At 39.6% G+C, this 22,500-nt stretch overlaps 3 protein-coding genes and 1 long non-coding RNA gene across 10 annotated transcripts in view; 2 read left to right on the forward strand and 2 right to left on the reverse strand.

Annotated features, from left to right (window-relative positions):
* The window catches only part of LOC127527034 (uncharacterized), a 335,886-nt gene that overhangs the window by 243,741 nt on the left and 69,645 nt on the right, over window positions 1–22,500 (forward strand). The window lies entirely within an intron of this gene.
* The window catches only part of LOC127527027 (uncharacterized), a 214,165-nt gene that overhangs the window by 175,124 nt on the left and 16,541 nt on the right, over window positions 1–22,500 (forward strand). The gene's annotated exons all lie outside the window — the stretch shown is intronic.
* The window catches only part of LOC114647810 (uncharacterized), a 195,898-nt gene that overhangs the window by 16,019 nt on the left and 157,379 nt on the right, over window positions 1–22,500 (reverse strand). The window lies entirely within an intron of this gene.
* LOC114642197 (uncharacterized) overlaps window positions 5,627–22,500 on the reverse strand; it is a 124,267-nt gene continuing 107,393 nt past the window's right edge. The window contains exons 1-3 of one of the 3 annotated variants that reach the window (XM_051924487.1): window positions 10,653–10,752; window positions 8,950–8,982; window positions 5,627–7,934 (exon numbers count right to left, since the gene is read on the reverse strand). In XM_051924487.1, coding sequence (XP_051780447.1) covers window positions 6,993–7,934; window positions 8,950–8,952 — 945 coding nt within the window. In that variant the 5' untranslated portion in view covers window positions 8,953–8,982; window positions 10,653–10,752 and the 3' untranslated portion in view covers window positions 5,627–6,992. Of the gene's footprint in view, window positions 7,935–8,949; window positions 8,983–10,652; window positions 10,753–22,500 lie in introns of those variants that run through there. The other 2 variants (XM_051924488.1, XM_051924489.1) reach the window with 2 other exon arrangements.

A 22,500-nucleotide genomic window follows, 5' to 3' on the forward strand; every position in this document is an offset into this window, starting at 1 on the left:
TAAACAAATACACACAGCAAATGCATTTTGAGAATACAACAGAATCTTTATGATTTAATTGTTGCTGTGTGTCTTCATAAACTATGGGAGGTTTGTAAGGAAACAAAGCATGAAGGAAACGAAGCTGCTCTTCGGTGAGGTTGAATTTTTTATCAGCGTTTAAACTGTCATAGACATGAATTACAGCACCATCATAATAGGTACACACCCAGTGAGTCACTCATTCAGTAGCTGCAGCAGGTAATATTTGAATATGTTTTGCATTTTGTGGAATGAGCATTATAGGTATGTCAGGAGTCCACATTAGCAAAACCTCTTGAGGTTGGAAAATTGTATGCGCAGCTAAAATTTCGTTGAATTTGCTCGTGTGATCTGTTGATAAATAATCATTATTTACCAAGTCATTCATTGCAAAATCTGACAGTGGTAAGATCACTCCTTCCATAACACTAAACACAAACACTAAGTAGACACTAACACTACAAAACGGCAACACCCCCGGGAAGAACACTAAATGAGATAAAGTAAAAGTCTACTAAACTTCTTTATTATAACTGCTTTATTATAGCAGGTGAGGGGATGCTGGTGCACACTTGTTGTTGCTGCTCCTCCCTGTTAACAACACTTTTCAGAAAATTCGCCTTAATTCTGCACTTTCTTACGCTTGTTTTATTTTGTTTACTGTACGTATAGTTCGTGGATACAGCTGACTCGAATTGCATGGATTTGGCTTAATATTTACAGATTTTATGGACTCCACTTTACTGGGAACAGCTGAGTCTGTGGATCATGGGACGAGACCTACGAACATTTCTTTGTACCTGGCGATCTAGCACCTCGGGATGATCTGTCTCCGTGATTATATTCGCTATGCTGATCTGCTTCCGTTTCATCTTACAGTACCCTACGACCGGGAACTGATCTGATGTTCATACTAACCTGGTTTATGGCTTATGGCACCGGGGCGATCAGCCTGAAATTACCACGCGTTACTGTTTATGGCTGTGTATTGGAACATCCAAATCCTGCTTCCTCCTCCTGATGTGCTTTCTGCTGCTTGCTTTCGCCGCTCACCTACGCTACCACACCCGCCTGTCCTACTGGCTCCGTTGTGCTGTGCTGCTTCTACACTGCTATCAGCTAAGTATCACTCACTATTTTAGTGCTTTGAGTACTGAGAAAAGTACTATATAAATGTAATGAATTACTAATATTTATTATTAAACACTAAAGTACAAAAACGAAGTAGAAAGTAACACTAAACCGCAACACCGCCGGGAAAACCGGCACACCGCATCTACTAAACACTAAGAAACACTAAGTAGAACCACTAAAGGAAAAAATACTATTCAGTAAGTACCGCATCTACTAAACAGTAAATCAGTAAAGGACAAAGGACGGCAAGACCGCGTCAGCTGAGGAGCTCAGCTCGGAGCGAAATGAAGTGAATGAAATGAGGTGAATGGGATGGGAGATGATCACGTGACTCCAACACCTGCCTTAACTCTCCGTCCCTCCACAAACACAGTCACACGGATCCCAACTCTCCTTTATATGTATAGATTGAGCGGAATGTGTTCCCATACTTGGTTCTTTTCTTGTTTGTAATTTTCATGAAAGGATAACAAGATACACTTGTGGTTTGGAGGGTGTCTAATTTTTCTTATTTGTGACTTTCAGAGAAGGCTGTCAAGATACACTTGTGTTATCTAATTTGGAAAGGTGAGGGTAGCGCCTCAGCTGTTTGTGGGTGACATTGTCTAATTTGCTGCGTACACTGATTGGTTCGTACCTCAGTGAGATATGACTGGAAATATGAATTATCTGAGGTTGTAAGACTCTCCAAACTGGAATTGACTGACAACAATTCATGAGTAGTCAATAATAATGGAGTATGATAATAACTTCTGATATCATTTTTACCAATAAATATGTATATTATATTAAATGCCTTGTTACCTGTCTTAATGTTTTTGAACTTCTCAGGTGAATTTGACTGCAAATTGTTCATTTGACTTCCTCAGAAAGTTTGGATTATGGGATCCATGTGAAATATCTGAGGTTTACAGAAAGTGTTTCCTAAAGTTATGTTTCTACCTACTGTGGAATATTAATTAAAAATTCTTGCAACAAGGGAAAAAATATTTCTCAACCCCCCTTCATATATTATGGAGTGGACATTGTTCTAAGCATGCCTTTAGGATTGTCCAGATGGCTATGTGACTGTTGTGTGCATCGATGGAAAAACAGGAGAGCTAAATGCCAGTTTTCCAGTTCTTTCAACAACAGAGATCATTGTGAACAATGCACATATATACTGTAATTCATGGTAAGAATTCCATGTTGGAGCAACGTCTCACACATCAGCAATAAGCATGGCAGAAATTGAGTCTTTTTTCAGCAACAGTGTAATTTCAAAGGGGCTTTGGCCACCACAGTCGCTGGATCTGACACCACCAGACTTTTTCCTTTGGATATGCTCAAAGGAAAAGTCTATCGGTACAAGCCTTGCACTGTGGAAGATCTGAAGGAAAACATACACCCTCGAAACACTTGTCGATACGTTCAGGAATATGGAGCGCCACGTCGAGGCCACTGACATTTTTCCTTCCTTATCTGTTTTTTCACTAGTTTTATGTTTGGCTACGGTCAGTGTCACTACTGGTAGCATGAGGACATACCTGGACCCTACAAAGGTGGCACAGGTACTGTAGTCCAACTTCTCCAGGGTGGTACATCAATATGTACCATTGCCAGAAGGTTGCTGTGTCTCCCAGCACAGTCTCAAAGGCATTGAGGAGATTCCAAGAGACATGCAGTTACTCTAGGAGAGCTGGACAGGGCCTCTCGTAGAAGGTCCTAAACCCATCAGCTGGACCGGTATATCTGCTCCTTTGGTCAAGGAGGAACAGGATGCACACTGCCAGAGCCCTACAAAATGACCTCCAGCAGGCACTGGTGTGAATGCCTTTGAACAAACAATCAGAAACAGACTTCATGAGGGTGGTCTGAGGGCCTGAAGTCCTCTTGTGGGCCCTGTGCTCATGCCCGCCCAGCACCGTGGAGCTCGATTGGCATTTGTCATAGAATTCCAGAATTGGCAGATGAGAGCAGGTTCACCCTTGTTCAGCATGATTGGTTTGGTGGTGGGTCAGTGATGGTCTAGACAGGCATATCCATGGAGGGATGCACTGACCTCTACATGCTAGACAATGGCACCTTGACTGCCATTAGGTATTTGGATGAAATCCTTGGACCCATTATCAGACCCTATGCTGGTGCAGTGGGTCCTGGGTTTCTACTGGTGCACAGCAATGCCAGGCCTTTTGTGGTGAGAGTATGCAGGCAGTTCCTGGACGATGAAGGAATTGATACCATTGACTGGCCCCCACACATTTTGTTTCGGTCCATCTGACACCGCATGGTTGCACCTCAAACTGACCAGGAGCTCAGTGATGCCCTGGTCCAAATCTGGGAGGAGATCCCCCAGGACTTCATCTGTCATCTCATTAGGAACATGCCCCCCCCGCCCACACCCCAACATTGTCAGGCATGCATATATGATTTGGAATTGCTGCAATGAAATTTCAGCAAGATGGACTAGCCCACCTACTGCATCATTTTGTCACTTTGATTTTCGGGGTGTCTTTGAATTCAGCCTTCTATAGGTTGTTAATTTTCATTTCCAACAAACAATGTGGCATCCTTTCATTCCTAACACATTACCCAGTACAGTATATATCGGTATAGATATACAACATGATTTTTTTCCCATTGAGATCTGATGTGTTTTCAAAGTGTTCCTTTAATTTTTTTGGGCAGTTTTATATCCCCAGCAGGTTATTTAAAATTTTTTGCCGCTCATCTTATCTCGTTTCTGAAGCCACTTTGGCAGGAGGCCAAGCAGGTCAGCCCAGACTTCACTGTCCCTAGCTACAGATTTCAGCTCTTTCTGGGGAATTCCCAGTGGGACAAGCCCCTAGCAGCTCTAGGTGAGTAATCCGGGGAACATCTGTATGAAATGCCCAAAGTACCTCAACTGGCTCCTCTCAAGTAGCAGGAGCAGTGACTCTACTCTGAGACTCTCCTGAATTGCTGAGTGCCTCACCCTATCACAAAGTGTCAGTCCAGCTGTACTATGAAGAAACCTTGCTTCTGCTGCTTGTCCCTAGCTGAGGATAGGGATGTAGATAAACCAGAAAAGCATTTGGTCTTGAGATTCATTTCCCTCCTCATCATCATAAATGGGTACTGTGTAGGCAGTGCAATTGTAGTCACTCCAATCCACTTGTTGATCTCACTATCCAGTTTTCCATCACGCGTGATCAAGGTCCAAAAATACTTGCACTCCTTCTATAAAGACAGTTGCTCCCCCCAAACCTAGAGAAACCAATTCATCCTTTTTGGAAAGAGAACCATGACATCAGAATTGGAGGTGGTGATCCTCATTGAAACCTTTTCATAATCAGTAGCTAACTACTAAAGTACAGTATGTGCCGAAGTTCACAGTTAGAAGAGGCAAAAGGGACAACATTATCTGCACCCCTAGCCTACCTAGTTGGACACCCTCACAACCTTGGCTGCACCTTAAGAACCTGTCCATTAAAACCACAAACAGTGTTTAAGAAATCATCTGACTGAGCAGTATCCTGAAGGGAAACAGCTGGAGATTTTATCCTTGGTGATTATGGCAGTGCACGCTTTCATATGCGTCATACTGAGTACAGGTGCTGGTGAATTTAATGATCCACACAGTGTTCAAAAGCAATGAAGAAGGCTAACAGAATGGTGAGTTATAAAGCACAACGTGTAGAGTACAAGTCCAAGGAGGTCATGTTCAAGTTTCATAATGCACTGGTGAAGCCTCAATTGGAGTAATGTGTCTCAGTACTGTGTATCAGTTTTGATCTCCAAGCTAAAACAAGGACATAGAATCTCTAGAAAATGTCCAGAGAAGAATTGATTTCAGGACAATAGGGGATGAGTTATGAGGAAAGATTAAAAGAACTGAGCCTTTTCAGTTTAAGTAAAAGAAGATTAAGAGGAGACATGATTGCTTAAAATTATGAAAGGAATTAGTCTAGTGGATCGAGACGGCGACTTTAAAATGAGTTCATCAAGAACATGGGGACACCATTGGAAACTTCTTTTCTTCACTCAGATAACTACAGACACATAGAATAAGTGACCTAGTTGTGTGGTAGCCAGTTGGACTTTAGGGACCTTCAAAACTCATTTATTTTGGAATAATTAAGTGGATAGGACTGGCAAGCTTTGTTGGTCTGAATGGCCTGTTTTCGTTTAGTTTTCGTCATTATCTAAAAAAACAGATAATGGTAGATTTTTGTGTTAAGAATAGTATCGTATAGTAATGGTGACTGAAAGTTTAAGCAAAGACAACTTTAATACAAACAGGCAAAAGTTTTCCATTCTTCCAGAATGAATGCTTGTGCTTCTGTAATAAGCTTCTCTTTGCGGGCTTCACAGTGTCTGAGGTACGCAGATCTGTCAGAGGCTAAAAGCTGTCCTTGCTGCAGCTGGATACTTCTGTCCCTTTTAGAGGACATCTCCTCTTTATTCATTTACAACCCAGGCGGCAGAATAAAGTAAATATTAAATGCCAGCATGCGGAGAAGATAAGAAATGTTTATTCACTCAATATAGATTTAACATGCTAAATATGCCATAATCAGAAGCAAATAAAAAGGCAAATAATTCTGATAAAAATCACACCGTAAAACCTGGATATTTCTAGGAACTGTCACAGATGGCTGAGGTGTGACAGCGTTCGGTGAGGCTCTTCTCTTGCGTTTCTGCACAGTATGAATCTTCTGATCTTTGTGTTTTTCCTCTTTGTGGTTTCACTTGTAGTTGTTGACATTTTAAAGGGTGTTAGGGCCAAGGTGAGTAGCCCTATGTCATTTTGGCAGACTATATTAGTACATGTTCACAAGGTGTTCACACTCGAAGGTAGTCAAAGATTCAAGGACTTCGCTTTTAAAATGGAAGAAAGTCCAGAAAAAGGACCAGTTTACCATTGAAATGTTGACCGATTGCCCATTTGCGGTTTTCATTTCTAATGTCATCTGTCTGCTAGACATGTCCAGTTCTTTGTGGTTAACTACAAGTTTAATCGAGATCAGAAGTTCAAGTAAGACAAAATAAAAATTGTAAAAGTCACACTTCTATGCTGCAAAGTCACAATTCTATGCTGCAGCCATCATTCAGAAAATGATTTTAACAGAGAAACTTAAAAGGAAACAAAGATATCTAAAACGCCCTGAAGCAACAATCTTGATTATTTCTATTACATCTTAAAATCATATTCCCTAACACCTATTAATGATGAAATGTTTAAACCTAAATGAACTCTATAAGTGAAGTTAAGTTAATTGTAGTATACAGACATGAACATCCACTCAGCTGTTCTGGAGTCATGACTGGTTTTTGTGGTGTTGGTTCTTGCGAGTACGACTCCTCAATGCAATTCTTGAAACTTCATGAAGCCTACATTTCAAATTGCATGAAAAATAAAGTAAATACAAAATTTTGTGGAAGTAGACAAAGCTGTTTTTGAAGGATGTGTAGTTTTTATGTTGGTCCCCCAAAGTGTATGTCATTGTGGCTTGGCTGCCCAATGCATCTGTCATGTGATCCGACACCCTGTGACATATACTGGAAGTAGAAGATTCAGAAAATGGATGGAAAATCAAATCAAATAAAGCGGTTGTTAGCTTTTTTGAAATCAACAATGTAATTTTTTAAGTTGTTAGATTTAGTCTGAGGGACACAAGAGCTTGCGTGAGGAAATTGTGCAAATGTAAGAATAAGAAGATCATGCAATGAAAGCATATGACAGGTTAAAATAGTAACAATTATATTTGTGTTCATGTATCTTCAGAATCTGTTTGTAATTCTAAAAAGCTGCAGTTGGAATTCAAATAAAATGATTTACCAAACATGTGAAAGTAAGCCTGTCCCTAAACCTCCTTCTATATTGGTTGTTCTGATGCGTCAATAGTCACATTAGTGTATAAAATTCCTTTCCAAGTTCCCTCTTCAGTTAAGATTGTTTCAGTGCCATTGCAATCGATTTTCTTAATTTTAGCTCTAAATGGAACAACAGCATTATCATTTTTGTTAACAATTAACTGAGCCACAACCTTTTTCTTTGATGGAACAGTAATTGTGGTCTCATCAGCAACTGTTATTGTCTTCTCCAAGGTAGAGGATTTCTGATATGATCCATTGTAAGACACTGTGGCACTACACTTTACAAATAGTACATCAAAAGACAACGTTGAACTGAAACCCCAAGCGTGGTTCCAGGTGGTCGTTTCACTGGTTCTGTCAGTCCAAGACAGTTTGAAAGTGTGACTTTGATTAATGCTGGTATTGTTAGTGTAGGCTTGTTCTGTTACAGCAGTAGGTGTTTTGATTTTGTCTGGCTGAAAATCTTTGACTTCAATACTGAGGATTGTAAAAGATGGTTCGACAACATCGCCAATGCTTACGTCATATTTACAACACTCATCTGGCCCTTCTTTTGCTGCCTCGATATTCTGTCTCTCTCTCTGTATTCTACTCACATACAATCCATTGTCAGCTCTGAGGAGGATCTTATTGTTGTCAGTAAAGACACTAAATTTACAGTAATCATCTGGGGAAGACTTCACTGGTCTAATGTACTGAATGCCACCTTCATCATATCTACTCAGATATTTTCCCCTTGGATCTTTCAGAAGGACTTTCCCATCTGGGCATTTTGAGACTTGAAATTTGCACCACTGGTCTTTGTTTGCTTTTGCAGGTTCAAGGTACATCGACTCATTAGTTCCTATGCAGCTCAAGAAGTTTCCATTATCAGCCTTCAGAGCAACTCCCTCCTGCTTATCGATGTACATGTCCAGCGGGCCAAGTGAACTTACTATGGGCTGCAAATGAAAGACAAAAACCCATATATATATATTAACTGTAACATGTACTAGTTACTGTGTTCATATTATTAATAGTAACATTTATATTTTTGACAACAGAAAATACAAATATTTAACGATTATCAAAACATAAAATGTATAGGAGCATTTAATAAAAACATTTTCGAAAATACTGACAAAAAAATATGAAACAGGATATTGTCAATTTTTGTGATATACTGTGAGATGAAAAATCCCACCACACAACTTTATTATACAGTCTTTGTTATACGGTATAATCCCTTATTTAGCAGTTAAAGAATAACTTTGGCATTTTTCAAGTTGATGTTATTTCTTGACAACCATGGTATGTAACCATTTGCTTTATGACATTGCAGTCTAAAGTTAAAAGTTTTCTATAAAAATTCTTTGTACATGTATGAAAATAAATGTGGTTCTGATTCTGATTCAAAAATTAAAATAAAGTTCTTACCCACATTTGTGTTTTATAATGATGGCAATGGGGCATGGAGCACCACCGGAAATAAAAGCCTTCTGAATGCTCACTTTGAAGTGGCAAATATTTTGATATTTTTATTTTTATAAACATAGTTTCCATGTTTACAATGCTAAAGGGATTGGAAAATAATAATTTCATCCATATTCCTATTATTGTGTTTCTTGAGCTAAGGATGTGTTTTCTGTTTGCTTGTATGATAGTAGTAACTTCTTGGGAGGAGTTCTCACATAAATATGGAAGTAAATCAACACGATGCCAAGCACCCGGCAGAAAAGGTTTATATTAATATTATTGTTTGAGAGAAAACCAGAACCCCAAACCCTTTTCTGTGTCGTTTCTCTTTGCTTACAACAGTTCAACAAAAAAAAAATAATTCAAAATACAAACTGAGAGCAAAACTGAAACATTAGATACAATGCAGTAGCATAAAAATCAATGCTTCAGTCTAAACAAGTACTGAGATGCCCCAACACAGACAGCTGTTTCAACATTAGATATGTTTAAGTCACTCACCATTATTGCAGCTATTGGACAGTAGTCAGTTACCTGAAAGAGAAAAGCAAAAAAAAAATTAATCCAAGTTGGTTCAAAGTTATTTATTTATATTTTAGAGTTTCGTGAAAAAACAAAAACCCAAAAACGAAACATTTAGGTTTTCAAAAATGTTTTAGGTGACCCAGCATTGTACTTTCGTGCAGGGTCGCGACTCAACGTTTGGGAAACGCTGCTGTAAGAGATTAGAACATTAGAACAATTTTGGTAAAAGCGGAACATTCATTCCATCAAAGCTCATCAACCCATTATTCTGACTATTACACTCATTAATCTATAAATCACAAAGGATGTGAGGAGTTTAACTATGTTTTTAGGGGTGTCATAAATTTATGATGTTTCAGATATGTTTTGTAATGGCAGAGTCTTGGCAACACTGGGGATGTTTGCATTTATTAGCGTAGCCCAAGTACTTTTTAAACTGTGCATTAAGGATGGTGACATAGGGGAGAAGGTTGGGACAGACAAGGTTTAATAATGTTAATCATAGTGGTATTAATGAATCTAAACAAGAAAACTTTGATGACAGAAAAAAAATTTAACAGATTTAAAATTCAAATTCAGTAAAGAAAAATTAGCATAGCTGAGCCAAAATGTCTTACAAGTATTGCAAATAAAGTATTTGTACTTGAGATTTCTTTAACTGTACAAAAATATTAGATTACGCTGCAACAGTAATATAATTATGGTAAAATCTAATAGATCTTTATACTGTACTGTATACTTTATACTGTAAGACTGTAATATGAATCATTGCCTGTTCCAGTGAGGAAGCCACTTCATCTACTCTTCATCTGGCCCTGTCCCATCTGGACAAACAAGACACTTGTGCTAGAAGTTTGTTTATAGAAGTAAGTTCAGCATTCAACACCATCATCCCCCAGAAGCTGAGTCTGCTAGGCTACAACTAATCCTTATGCATCTGGAACATGGACTTAACTACGGAGAGTCCCCAGGAAGTCCATATCAGAAACAACATCTCCAGTACCATTACGCAAAGCACGGGCTCCCCCAGGACTGTGTTATTTGTCCCATTTCTGTTCACTTTGCTGACTCACAACTGTACAGCTGTGTACAGCTCTAACGCCATCATTAAGTCTGTCAGCTGATGACGCAATGGTGTTAGGCTTCACTGGGAATGGTGTGCACCTGTCAACTGACCTTAGTAATTAGCACCACCTCCACAGTAAAGAAGGCGCAGCAGCGTCTCCACTTCAATTTAAAAGCTACGGAGGGCAAGCCTAACTGCCCTTATTTTCACCACATTCTACAGGGACATTTTGACTAACTGCATCATCGCCTGGTTTGGCAACTGCACTGTCTCTGACTGCAACTTCCTAAAACAGATATTACAGAGAGCAGACAATATCATTGGGACATTGCGGCACTCCATTAAAGACAACATTATCCAGCATTGCTTCTCAGACCTCACAGTATTGTAAAGGACCGCTCCTATCCTTCCCATGAAGTCTTTTCCCCACTTCTATCTATCTATCTATCTATCTATCTATCTATCTATCTATCTATCTATCTATCTATCTATCTATCTATCTATCTATCTATCTATCTATCTATCTATCTATCTATCTATCTATCTATCTGTTGTTTTAGTCATAGATGTACAACTTAGCTACAAGCTTATATAAGAAATAAATAAATCTTACCCAGAAATACACACAAGTTAAACTTGTAAACTTGATTTTTTTTCAGCTTCTCAATGAGACTCAGTCTGTCTGGTGCTTCTGACCTCCAGCTCAGCCAGGACACTTCTACCACTCAGGTTAAAACTTTGCTCTTTTTATCTATTTTTTTTGCTCTTTTCTGATTGGTCAACACTCCATTTGGCCCAAAGCTTTTACTTTGTTGTGTTTTGCCAGTCACATGGCTCTTGAAGATATTTACTCATCTTATGCATGTCTGAAATTTATTTGAAATAATTCAAACATGCAAGCAAACCGGTTTAGCTTTCTCAGATCATATTAAAGTTCGACCCTCCTGTTGTCTTCAACTAGACTCTGAAACTACTGAAATATCTTCCACTTACTATGTATAGTATATGCCTAACTAACCAATCTTTTTTAAATTACTTTATAGCTTAATAATACTTTTCATTACTATAGTGATTTATATACTATGTAAAATGCTTTGCAAACTAGACACAGAGGAGCCAGGACACTTATTAATGAACCACTCCATTTTCTTTATTAGTTTTGCTGATATTTGCCTTACTTTAACCCTTTAAACTCAGCCCCAATGTTTTGGACCCATCATCAGGACTAAGCAATAATGAAAATTGTTTCATTTTTTAAAAAAAAACAGAATAAATTCATGAGTTTCTGCAATTTTTTTTTCTTTCTTCAAAGATGTTCATATTGCTTCATCACATCAACAACACCTGGACTTCTTGACCATCCTGATTGAATTGTGTACAATTTCATGGACAGGCTATTATCTACTAAATGTGCGCGAGTGGAGTTTCAGATTTTAAATGACACCACATACCACCTTCTATGTTTTCCACTTTCTCATTTTCAGAACATATTCCTTTTTTGTAACTCTTGCAACTAATGGTGTCGTAATTAGGAATCACAGTATAATTTCTTTACCACCTCTACATGTTCTGACAGAGCACAATATGTCCTTCAAAATGATACACAGGCCAGGGTCCTTCAATAATGGATATTTACGCTATGGATACATACAGTATGTGTTGGCTGGGATTTGGCTCCAGCAAGCCCCCGTGACCCTGTGTTCGGATTCAGCGGGTTGGATAATGGATGATGGATGGATACATATTAGAAAGCAATAAAAGAGGAGAAAAAGAATCCTGTTTTTGTACTGCTTCAGAACAGTAAAACAAGACATACTAACTGTACATATTCATTTTTTCTGGGTGTTTCTGACGGATTCACTGACTCTTTTACAGTGTTAGGAAGCTTATTTCAATAGCCATGAAAATATGAACATTCAAAGTACATTTTTTGATAATAATGTTACTGAATTTTGCAACCTATTCTGGTGCAACATATGACTACAACATGACTAATTCTCCTGATGTAAACATTCTAAAAGAGAATTGTATGAGCTTTATTTTGAGGGGTAGAGCATGAAAATTCAGTGAAGGATGATAAAGTTATAGTCATTTAAATCAAAATAGCGTGAAATGGACATTAATGGGTCTGACATTAAAGGGTTAAGGCATAAAGGGACACTGATGGTTTAATGCCTGAGTATTTTTTTTTATATTTTTATTTATTTTTTTACAAAATCCTTGAACAAAATGGTACTCGTATACATAAGTAGGTACCAGGCAGAGGATCAGAACTGACAAGGTAGTCTTCTCCGAAGTTCTGCCTGTGCCACATGCCAATCCAGGTAAGACTGAGGAGATTAGAAGGCTTAACGCGTGGCTCATATTTTGGTGTAGGATAGAAGGGTATAGGTTTATGGAGCATTGGGACTACTTTTGGAACAGATGGGACCTGTTCCACCACAATGGGTTCCATCTGAAGCAGAGGGGTACCAATGTTTTGGTGATGAGTAGGTTAGTTGAGGATTGTTTAAAATTTGGAATGAGGGGACAGAGAATTCAGGACAGGCTAGGTTTAGAAATGCACACAGTGGAACAAGGAATAGTGTAAAAATAAAAATGTATAGTAATGTAAATTCTAACCCAAAGTTTAAATACAAAACTACAATGAGTACCACCTAAAAATAGTTTGCCTTAATGGTAGAAATAACAAAAATTAGACAAGTGACAAGAAGAGATGACTTGACTGGATTCTTTGCTCACCCGTTACGATAGGTGGCAGCATCCCTGGGCTTCGATTTACATTTGGACAACTATAGGTCATGCTGAGATTCGTAGTCCTGTGGTACAGCCCATGTTTTTTTCCCTATAGGTGCCACTAGGGGGTGCTGTGTGAATTTTTCATTCCTATGTAGTGGGACTTCCATGTGACTTGGAAATACTTCCAATGGATCATGTCTGAGCACTGGAAGTACTCCTGGGTCGTAGATGAAAAGAGTTACTCTACTTCGATAACAGGGAGCAGAATTGAGAGTCAGTGGAAGGAGAGGAAGATGTAGAGGGTGAAGGAGAAAAAATTATGCTTAAATGTGTGCTTGTGGATAACCTTTGGGGGTATTCTCTTAAAATTAAACTTTTTATTGAACCTGGGACTTGTGTTGGTGCTGTTTTGTTTGAGGACTTGAGGCTCAGTGACGCCCTCTACTGGTCACAGTGTGCTTATCTAATACTGGCATAGTCTTCTGCTGGCCAGACATGGAAGAGTAACACAAGTAGTGAGGTTGCACCACAACATCTAAAGGTAGCATCTGTCAGGGACAAATTCAGGATGGCCTTCTCTTGCACCTTGGGAAAAATCAGAAACATGGAGTCAAAATGACCTATTCAAGTTAAAATATTTATGCTGGAATACTGTTTATAGTTACAATGCCCACTGCCAGTTATTTGTTCATGGTGTGTGATCTCCATATTTAATAGGGCATTATGCAGCCCCCAGTATTCCAGGTTTGGTTTTGGCTTCAATTGCTGGATGTCCTGTTCTTTTTTTCTTCACACCTCTGCTTTGATTTTGAATACACTTTGTCTTTGCCTCTGAACACTTATATAATTTCATCTCCTGATTCTACTTTTGGGTGTTTGACTTGAATTTTTACATCATTGGACAAGAGTCAGCTGCTGACATCAAGGCTTGATCTCTACTGGTGATATTATTAAAAGACAGACAGAAAGGTAACTTTGAGGCACTCTGGTGGATGCGTCGTCCTCCTTAGAGTAAGTTCCAGACTCATTTGTGGGCTCTGCAATGAATAAATCATTTTGTACGGTCAAGCCCACAGTGGTGAAGTAGATCTGAGATTGAAAAGTATGCTGCATTGGCAACTGTGGGGGTGTTTTAACTAACGTACTTGATTGCATGTAAGGCTGGGTCAGTGCATTGAGACTGACAAACTGGCATTGCTGTTCCCAAAAACCAAGACCAAAAGGGTGAACTCCAATTACCAAAGCATCAGACGCTGAATCCTTTCTGGAAAAAAATGGTGGTAGGGGAGTGGAACAGAAACCCCACCTGAAAGCTGAATGTCAGATTCGCATCAGGTCATCTCTTGGTTTTTGTGTTCTATTGTCTCATTTGCTGTGTACACTGAATTGGTTCACAAATGAGTGAGATATGACTGGAATGAGAATTATCACCCCATAATCTGAGTTTATGTTAATCTTTTAACTGAAATTGATTGGCTACAGTTAATGAATAGTGAACAAAAGTGGAGGTTGGGAATAGCTGCAGGTTTCCTTTTCACCAAAAATACTTAAAGGTGCATCTCAATAAAAGTACCAATACCTGGTTTAATGACCACTGTGCTTGATTGGCCAGCAGACTCGCTTGACATAAACCCCATAGAGAATCTATGAAGAGGAAGATGAGAGACACCAGACCCAACAATGCAGATGAGCTGAAGGCCGCAATCAAAGCATCCTGGGCTTCCATAACACCTCAGCAGTGCCACAGGCTGATCACCTCCATGCCACACTGCATTGATGCAGTAATTCATGCAAAAGGAGCCCCGACCAAGTATTAAGTGCGTACATGGACATACTTTTCAGTAAGTCACCATTTCCGTATTAAAAATCTTTTTTTTTAATTGGTCTTAAGTAATATTCTAATTTTCTGAGATACTGAATTTTGATTTTTCATTACCTGTAGGCCATAATCAGCAAAATGAAAAGAAATAAACACTTGAAATATATCACTCTATGTATAATCAATCTATCTATCTTATATGTAAACATCTATGTTTGTGTGTCTGTCTGTCTGTCCGGCCCGGAAGTGAGAGGTGCAGTCGGGTTAAGGGCTCCACCTCTGAGGAAACAGAAAACTCGCTTAGTCGCTAATAACACAAGCGAGGACAGCACTTCAGAAAAACGAAACCTCAGAAGAAAGATAAAGTCGCTTAGCCACTAATGTCGGCAAAATGGTATCCCTTTACTTTTCCTCCCGCCACTAATGCAACATGAATCCTCCTAGGAGAGAGACACCCAGAGTAATTCCCTTCAATTACCTGACATCTCTGCATTTCAATTTTTTTTTCTGCCGATTTCAATAGTTTCTAAGACCCTGAGCTTTTTACAGCACAGGCTTACACAGTTAGTATAATATATGAGTTTCACTTTTTGAATTGAATTACTGAAATAAATAACTTTTCGATGATATTCTAATTTATTGAGATGCACCTATAAATTTATATTAAACATCTTATTACCTGCTTTAAGGTTTTTTAACAACTGATCACACATACAAAAACTTGGGAGTGGTCTCCTCTAGACTTTCTTGTATACTTCTCAGATATAAGGATGGACATTTGAGGATTAAACTGCAAGACAATGATTGTATTTTTACACTAACAGCGCACTGCACGATAACATGCAGTGAATACACTTGACTTGAGCATTCCTAGTTTTCATCCTCTTTCTCTCTACGTTTAGTATTTGTTTGCTCAGATGTTGATGTGCTTGCTGCTTCCTGAGCAGCTCTTCTTTTCTCCACCCTATCGGCCTGCTTCTTCTCTTCTTTTCTTGGCATCTTTTTACATTAAACCTTATTAAGTCAGGTGGGCAGCATGGTCGCGCAGTGGTATCGCTGCTGCCTTGGAGTAAGGAGACCTGGGTTCACTTCCCGGGTCCTTCCTGTGTGGAGTTTGGATGTTCTCCCCGTGTCTGCGTGGGTTTCCTCCGGGTGCTCTGGTTTCCTCCCACAGTCCAAAGACATGCAAGTTAGGTGCATTGGCGATGAGTGTGGGTGTTTGTGTATGTGTGTCCTGCGGTGGGCTGCCACCCTGCCTGGGATTGGTTCCTGCCTGGCGCCCTGTGTTGGCTGGGAATGGCTACAGTAGACCCCTGTGACCCTGTGTTAGGATATAGCAGGTTGGATAATGACTGACTAACTGACTGATTAAGTTTGTGCTGCAATTGCTTGGTACATTTTCTTTAATTTTTCACTTAAGCTGGCACTTAAGTCTTCAATCTGCCTTAAGAATGATATAAGATGCAAAGTGTTAGGGGAAGTGATGGCGAAGGTGTTAGTGAATGAGAAAGGCGCCCGTACGCATGTGCCATGCGGCTGTCTTGCTGGACGCTGCCAAAAGTTGATTCTACAATAAAATAAAATAAAAATAAAAAAGGAATAACCTTGGAGGTCAATCATCACCCTGAAAGCGGATAATAATAATAATTCTTTGCATTTATATAGCGCTTCTTTCACTACTCAAATCGCTCAGCAATTGCAGATTAAGGGCCTTGCTCAATGGCCCAACAGAGCAGAGTCCCTTTTGGCATTTACGGGATTCGAACCGGCAACCTTCCGATTGCCAGTGCAGATCCCTAGACGTCACGTAGTATATGTGTACCAAATTTCAGGTCATAGGTCAAACAGTTTGCGAGCTAAAGGTGATTTAAAATCCTGGACAGGCAAACGAACAGCCACGGTAAGGTATTATATATAAAGATATGATGTACATTAAAGAACCATCAACAACAAATCAAATCAAATGAATAATATATTGAATAATTGTTATAAAAGTAAAGTTGAATAAATTGGACTTCAGCTGTATGAATAACAAAAAAAAACCAAAACGAGTTTGTGTTCAGGTAACGTACCAATTCCTGTTGAAGGATTTAGCCCAAAAGTTAATGCAAATCTGCAATTTTGGTGTAACAACCACATGCCAAATTTCATCCATCTATCTCGTTGCGTTTTTGAGTTATCGTGTTTACACACACAGACAGACACAAACACACACAGACGTAATTCCAAAAAACTGTATTTTCGGATTCAGAGAGGTTTATAACGTCAAGATCCATCAAAATGTCAAAGGTCGAATATTTTCATGATTACTATACTTCGTATACAAGAAAGTAAAAAAAACGGAGCTCTTGACCCCTCGTATTACTTCCTTATTTTTTTAACACCTACTCTTATAAATACTCCACCCGCATCCCACCTTCAGAATGATCTGGATGTTAGGCTTGCTGTTTTATACTCCCATTCCAACAGTTTATGACTTTCATAGGTAGGTGTGGATGTGATTGACAAGATGGCAAAGCTCTACACAGTGAAAGGAAGGAGATGCAGGTGGCCTGTCACTGTGTTTTATAAAATGATAGAATTGGTTGTATTTAACCTCCGTGCATTTTGAATTCACAACTCTTAAGCAACAAAGAAGGCAGGGTTTTATGGACTTGGCATGAGAGCTTCGCAATAACCACATGATGGTCAAGGTGTCTGCAGCATTGAATGAGACAGTCACTTATGATTCAAATTCCCCTTGGGTGCCTGTTACTGCCAGCCAAACAGTGCAATGTCGAGTAGGAAGATGTAGTTGTGATAAGATAAAGGAAAACTGTGAAAAGTGGCACCATTTTGTGTGCAGCAACTATGCAAAGAAGTTGCAAAGAATTTGTGTTGACTGCTGATGTGCTTTGTAATCACCCAAACTGTCAGTTTGCCACAGAAAGATATTCACATTAAAATAAACCGTGGAAAATTGCGATAGTAGTTATACATTTTATTAGTGCACAGGTGAGCACTAATACACAAAGAAAACGATCTGCAGGCTGCACACAACGCTACACATTAGTAACTCAAAAACATGTAGAAATTGTCCATGAGAAAACTTATAAAATCATTTGTCAAATAATAGCAATTAAAACGGTCCTCCAAGGTGAGCTCCCAGAAAGGCAGCACACCCAGAGATAATCTGGCTCATTACTCAGTGTACATAGGGTAAATGTATGCACATCAAATAATACAAGCCCCTCAGGTTCAACACTTGAACATAACAGTTAACACTACTGTGGTTATTATTTATAGTAATATTATATGAACACACACCCTTAAGTTGTGTACTCTATAGCCTTCTTATCATACATAAGTACACACAAGTTCACAGTTACGTGACATCTTGTGGTAGGAGAACTGTCACAACAGACACACATCCAGAGACCTTTTCCCAATGACAGTATTGACGACTGGGAAGGCTGCATTCACTCTCTATATGTAGAAGCCAACAATGAGTGTCTGCTGTCTCAGCATCAGCACATGAATATGTGCCTAAGAAGCAAATTACTTTCAGTCGAAATGATTACAGGCCCATACCAGTGACATCTGTAACAATGAAGTCATCTAAATGTCTGACTCTTCAGCATTTCAAATCTGTCACAGATTCTCTTCTTGACTCGCTACAGTTTGCTTACCACACAGTTGACGACGCAGTAAATATGGCTCTCCACTACTTCTTGCAGCATTTAGATTCTCCAGCTACTTACTCCAGGATCTTGTTTAAGGATTTCAGTTCCACATTTCATACAAACATGCCAGAACGTACCGATAACAAACTTCTTAGTATGAGTTTGGACTTCCATGAATAGTTATTATAATGAATTGGATATACAGAGTATCAGGATTTAAATTACAGTGAAGTTATGAGATGGCCATTTTAAAATAATGTGTTTTCAGCAGGTTTTTTAAAGTGCTCCACTGTATTAGCCTGGCGAATTCCTATTGGCAGGCTATTCCAGATTTTAGGTGCATAACAGCAGAAGGCCGCCTCACCACTTCTTTTAAGTTTTGCTTTTGGAATTCTAAGGAGACACTCATTTGAGGATCTAAGGTTACGATTTGGAATATAAGATGTCAGACATTCCGATATATAAGATGGGGCGAGATTATTTAAGGCTTTATAAACCATAAGCAGAATTTTAAAGTCAGTCCTGAATGACACAGGTAACCAGTGTATCCATCCATCCATCCATCCATTGTCTCCCGCTTATCCTAGGTCGGGTCGCGGGGGGCAGTAGCTTGAGCAGAGATGCCCAGACATCCCTCTCCCCGGCAACTTCTTCTAGCTGTTCCGGGAGAATCCCAAGGCGTTCCCAGTTCAGTCGAGAGACATAGTCCCTCCAGCGTGTCCTTCCCCGGGGCCTCCTCCTGGTTAGACGTGCCTGGAACACCTCACCAGGGAGGCGTCCGGGAGGCATCCTGATCAGATGCCCGAGCCACCTTATCTGACTCCTCTCGATGCGGAGGAGCAGCGGCTCTACTCTGAGCCCCTCCCGGATGACTAAGCTTCTCACCCTATCTTTAAGGGAGAGCCCAGACACCCTGCGGAGGAAACTCATTTCGGCCGCTTGTATTCGCGATCTCGTTCTTTCGGTCACTACCCATAGCTCATGACCATAGGCGAGGGTAGGAACATAGATCGACTGGTAAATTGAGAGCTTCGCCTTGCGGCTCAGCTCCTTTTTCACCACGACAGACTGATGCAGCACCCGCATTGCTGCGGATGCCGCACCGATCTGCCTGTCAATCTCACGCTCCATTCTTCCCTCACTCATGAACAAGACCCGAGATACTTGAACTCCTCCACTTGGGGCAGGATCTCGCTACCAACCCTGAGAGGGCACTCCACCCTTTTCCAGCTGAGGACCATGGTCTCGGATTTGGAGGTGCTGATTCTCATCCCAGCCGCCTCACACTCGGCTGTGAACCGATTCAGAGAGAGCTAGTAACCAGTGTAGTGATGTAGCGGTAAGGAGCCACTAAGATTCACACCGCCAAAGAAGACGGTGATTTATTTATTTTAAATGCAGAGATCCCAGGAACGTCCCAGCCTTGGCTCGACCCACACACTCTCACCACAGATACAAATAAACACACTGGGAATGACAAACAATTATAAATATAATGACATGAATTGAGAAATGAAAACAGTAATACCACCCCTGACCCCTTCGGCGATATTACACATACACAAAATAAAACACAAACACCACACAGCCAAGTCCATATATAAGAAACAGGTTGAAAGATGAATAGTTACCAAGTTATGTCCAGCGAATCTGTAAGTTGCAATGGAGAAGGGAAAATACAGTCCTAACGGTATTTACTGATGAGGTTGATGGTTGATTCGGGAGCGCTCCACTGTTCCGAAAAATCCAATAATCCAATACAGCTCTCAGTGACAAGTAGACAGACAATCCAGTCCCCAACAAACGAATACAGTCCAAGACAAAAATGATCACAGTTCAAATAATAGCAGGAGAGACGACAAATAATAGCAACAATACAAACCAAAACAAAACTTTTTTCCTCTTGCCCTCTGCCCTCCTTTTATCTGCCTGTGGCTACCTTTGACCCCAGCAGCCCCAGCAGGGACTGCTGGGAGATGCAGTTTTTAAGTAGCACTGCTACAACGTGTCGCATACTCTTTGCATTATTTGAAAGTAAACTATTAAAACCATTCTATGATCAGCTTCTGGGAACAGAAAGAGGGCACGTGGCGGATGTAACGCGACTTCCTGACCAACCACAAGCGTAACCTGGCAGGTAACCATCCATACAGTGAGATTGTGATTCAGAAAACGAATGCCATGAATGTAATACCACGATCTACATACTGCCAAATAAACGAAACACACGCCGTAGCGCGACAGCTGTGAAAAGCGAGGTTCACAAAAAACAGATCCTTAAACAAATTGTTATTGGTATATTTTCGATCCATTTAAAAAGGTTTTATTTTCTTCTTAAAAAATTAAAAGCAGTACTTTGCCGCAACGAAGCGCGGGAATTTGGCTATATATATCTGCTTCTCACAATTAAAAGAGGGCACGTGGCGGATTTTAAACGACTTCATGACCAAACATAAGTGTTACCTGCCAGGTAGGGTTACCACTTTTAATACAAAAAAATAAGGGACGCATACTGCAGCGGGTGCAACATCCCAGTGCCAACACTTTGCAGACTCTACTTAAAAGACCCGCCCTCCTCACTGGACAGTTAAAAAGACCAATCAAACTAACGATGACATCAAGTATTACCCAATCAAAAGTAGGAAAGGAGGCATCTTCATAAAATGCGTGTGGGATGATTTGCATGAGACACTGCTTTAAAAAAAATGATAAAAAAAATACGGGACAAATCCCGTCCCGTATTGATTCAAAATGGGACGCGCAACTTCATTCTCAAATACGGGACGATTCCGTATTTTAAAGGACGGGTGGCAACCCTACAGTGCCAGGTAACCACCCATACAATCAGATTGTGATTCAGACTAGGAATGCAATGAATGTAATTACCCCGATCTACATACAAGGCGAAAGTCTTCCAACATTCAAAGATGATGGTTTGGGATAAGTACACCATAGAACATAAAAGAGTTTATGAAGCCTTGAACCGAAAAAAGCAAGATCTCAGAGATCGTAAAAAAAAAGGAGGTAATGTCGTTTTACTCGCTGTAGATTTTAGTCAAACATTACCAGTTATTTCACGAGGGAGACCAGCAGATGAACTCAACGCGTGTTTGAAATCCATGCTTCTCCCACGCTCGGTTATATGTCGCGTGTTTCTCGGGTAGGTACACCAAAAAATGTATACATTTAAGCATGTAATGGGCAAACAAAAAATGAGGTATACCCGAAGGCACTGCAGTAGTACTTAATGTAACTTTACTTCTTAAATGTTAATGTTTTACTGTTTAATAATTTATACGCTTCTTATATGTTGTTCAAATTCTTTTATCAAAATACCAGTGACAGCGCAATGCACGATAACGTGGAGTGAATACACCATACGCATCCGCCCACGGCCGCCCTGGTGTGCGCAGATAGGAGTTGATTCTACAATAAAATAAAATAAAGATAAAAAGAGTAATACAATCATCACCCATAAAGCGGATAGTAGACGTGACGTACTATATGTGTAGCAGATTTCAAGTCAATAGGTGAACGGTTTGCGAGCTACAGGTGATTGCTACATTTATTTTTAACAAGCTGTCTTTTAAATGTCTTTGTAAAGTGTTACTGGGTGTCGAGTAATGTATTATTATTACTGATATTTAACTAAATCTTACTATCCACATTTCTTTGTTGATGAGCCCCGTTGAAGAATTTTTTGGTAACAGAATAGTAAACACGCCAAAACGACTGAAAATACAACTGACGACTGGTATTTTTTGATATCAGTTCGGATTCAGCGGGTTGGAAAATGGATGGATGGATGGATTTTAACAAAGTTTACTGTCCGCCCTCAATCACAGAGCATCCCAGTAAAACGTGAATAGCGTTTAATATACCTGCAGCCTTAGAATGCGGACATCAGGACATCGCTGCGCGTGCATGTTTAATAACAAGATATGACAGCATTTTGCACGGAGCATGCGTTAAAACAAATTGATTAAGATCAGCGATTTTCAACGGTTCACATGTGTGCCTTAAGATTTTTTAAAGCAAACTAATTAAAAACACAAATAAGTCTACTACGCAGATTCTATACCATTATATATGATTTTTATATCATTATTTTAATAATATACATACACTATATGTGGACTATAAAGCAATACATGTATAATTTTGTGCATTTTAACCAGTTTACATCTCTCAACTTGTTAAAAATTTGTATATAATCAATTTATATGAACCTTTACTTCAAT

This window comes from Erpetoichthys calabaricus, chromosome 3 (assembly GCF_900747795.2).
Source record: "Erpetoichthys calabaricus chromosome 3, fErpCal1.3, whole genome shotgun sequence".
Taxonomy (NCBI): domain Eukaryota; kingdom Metazoa; phylum Chordata; class Cladistia; order Polypteriformes; family Polypteridae; genus Erpetoichthys; species Erpetoichthys calabaricus.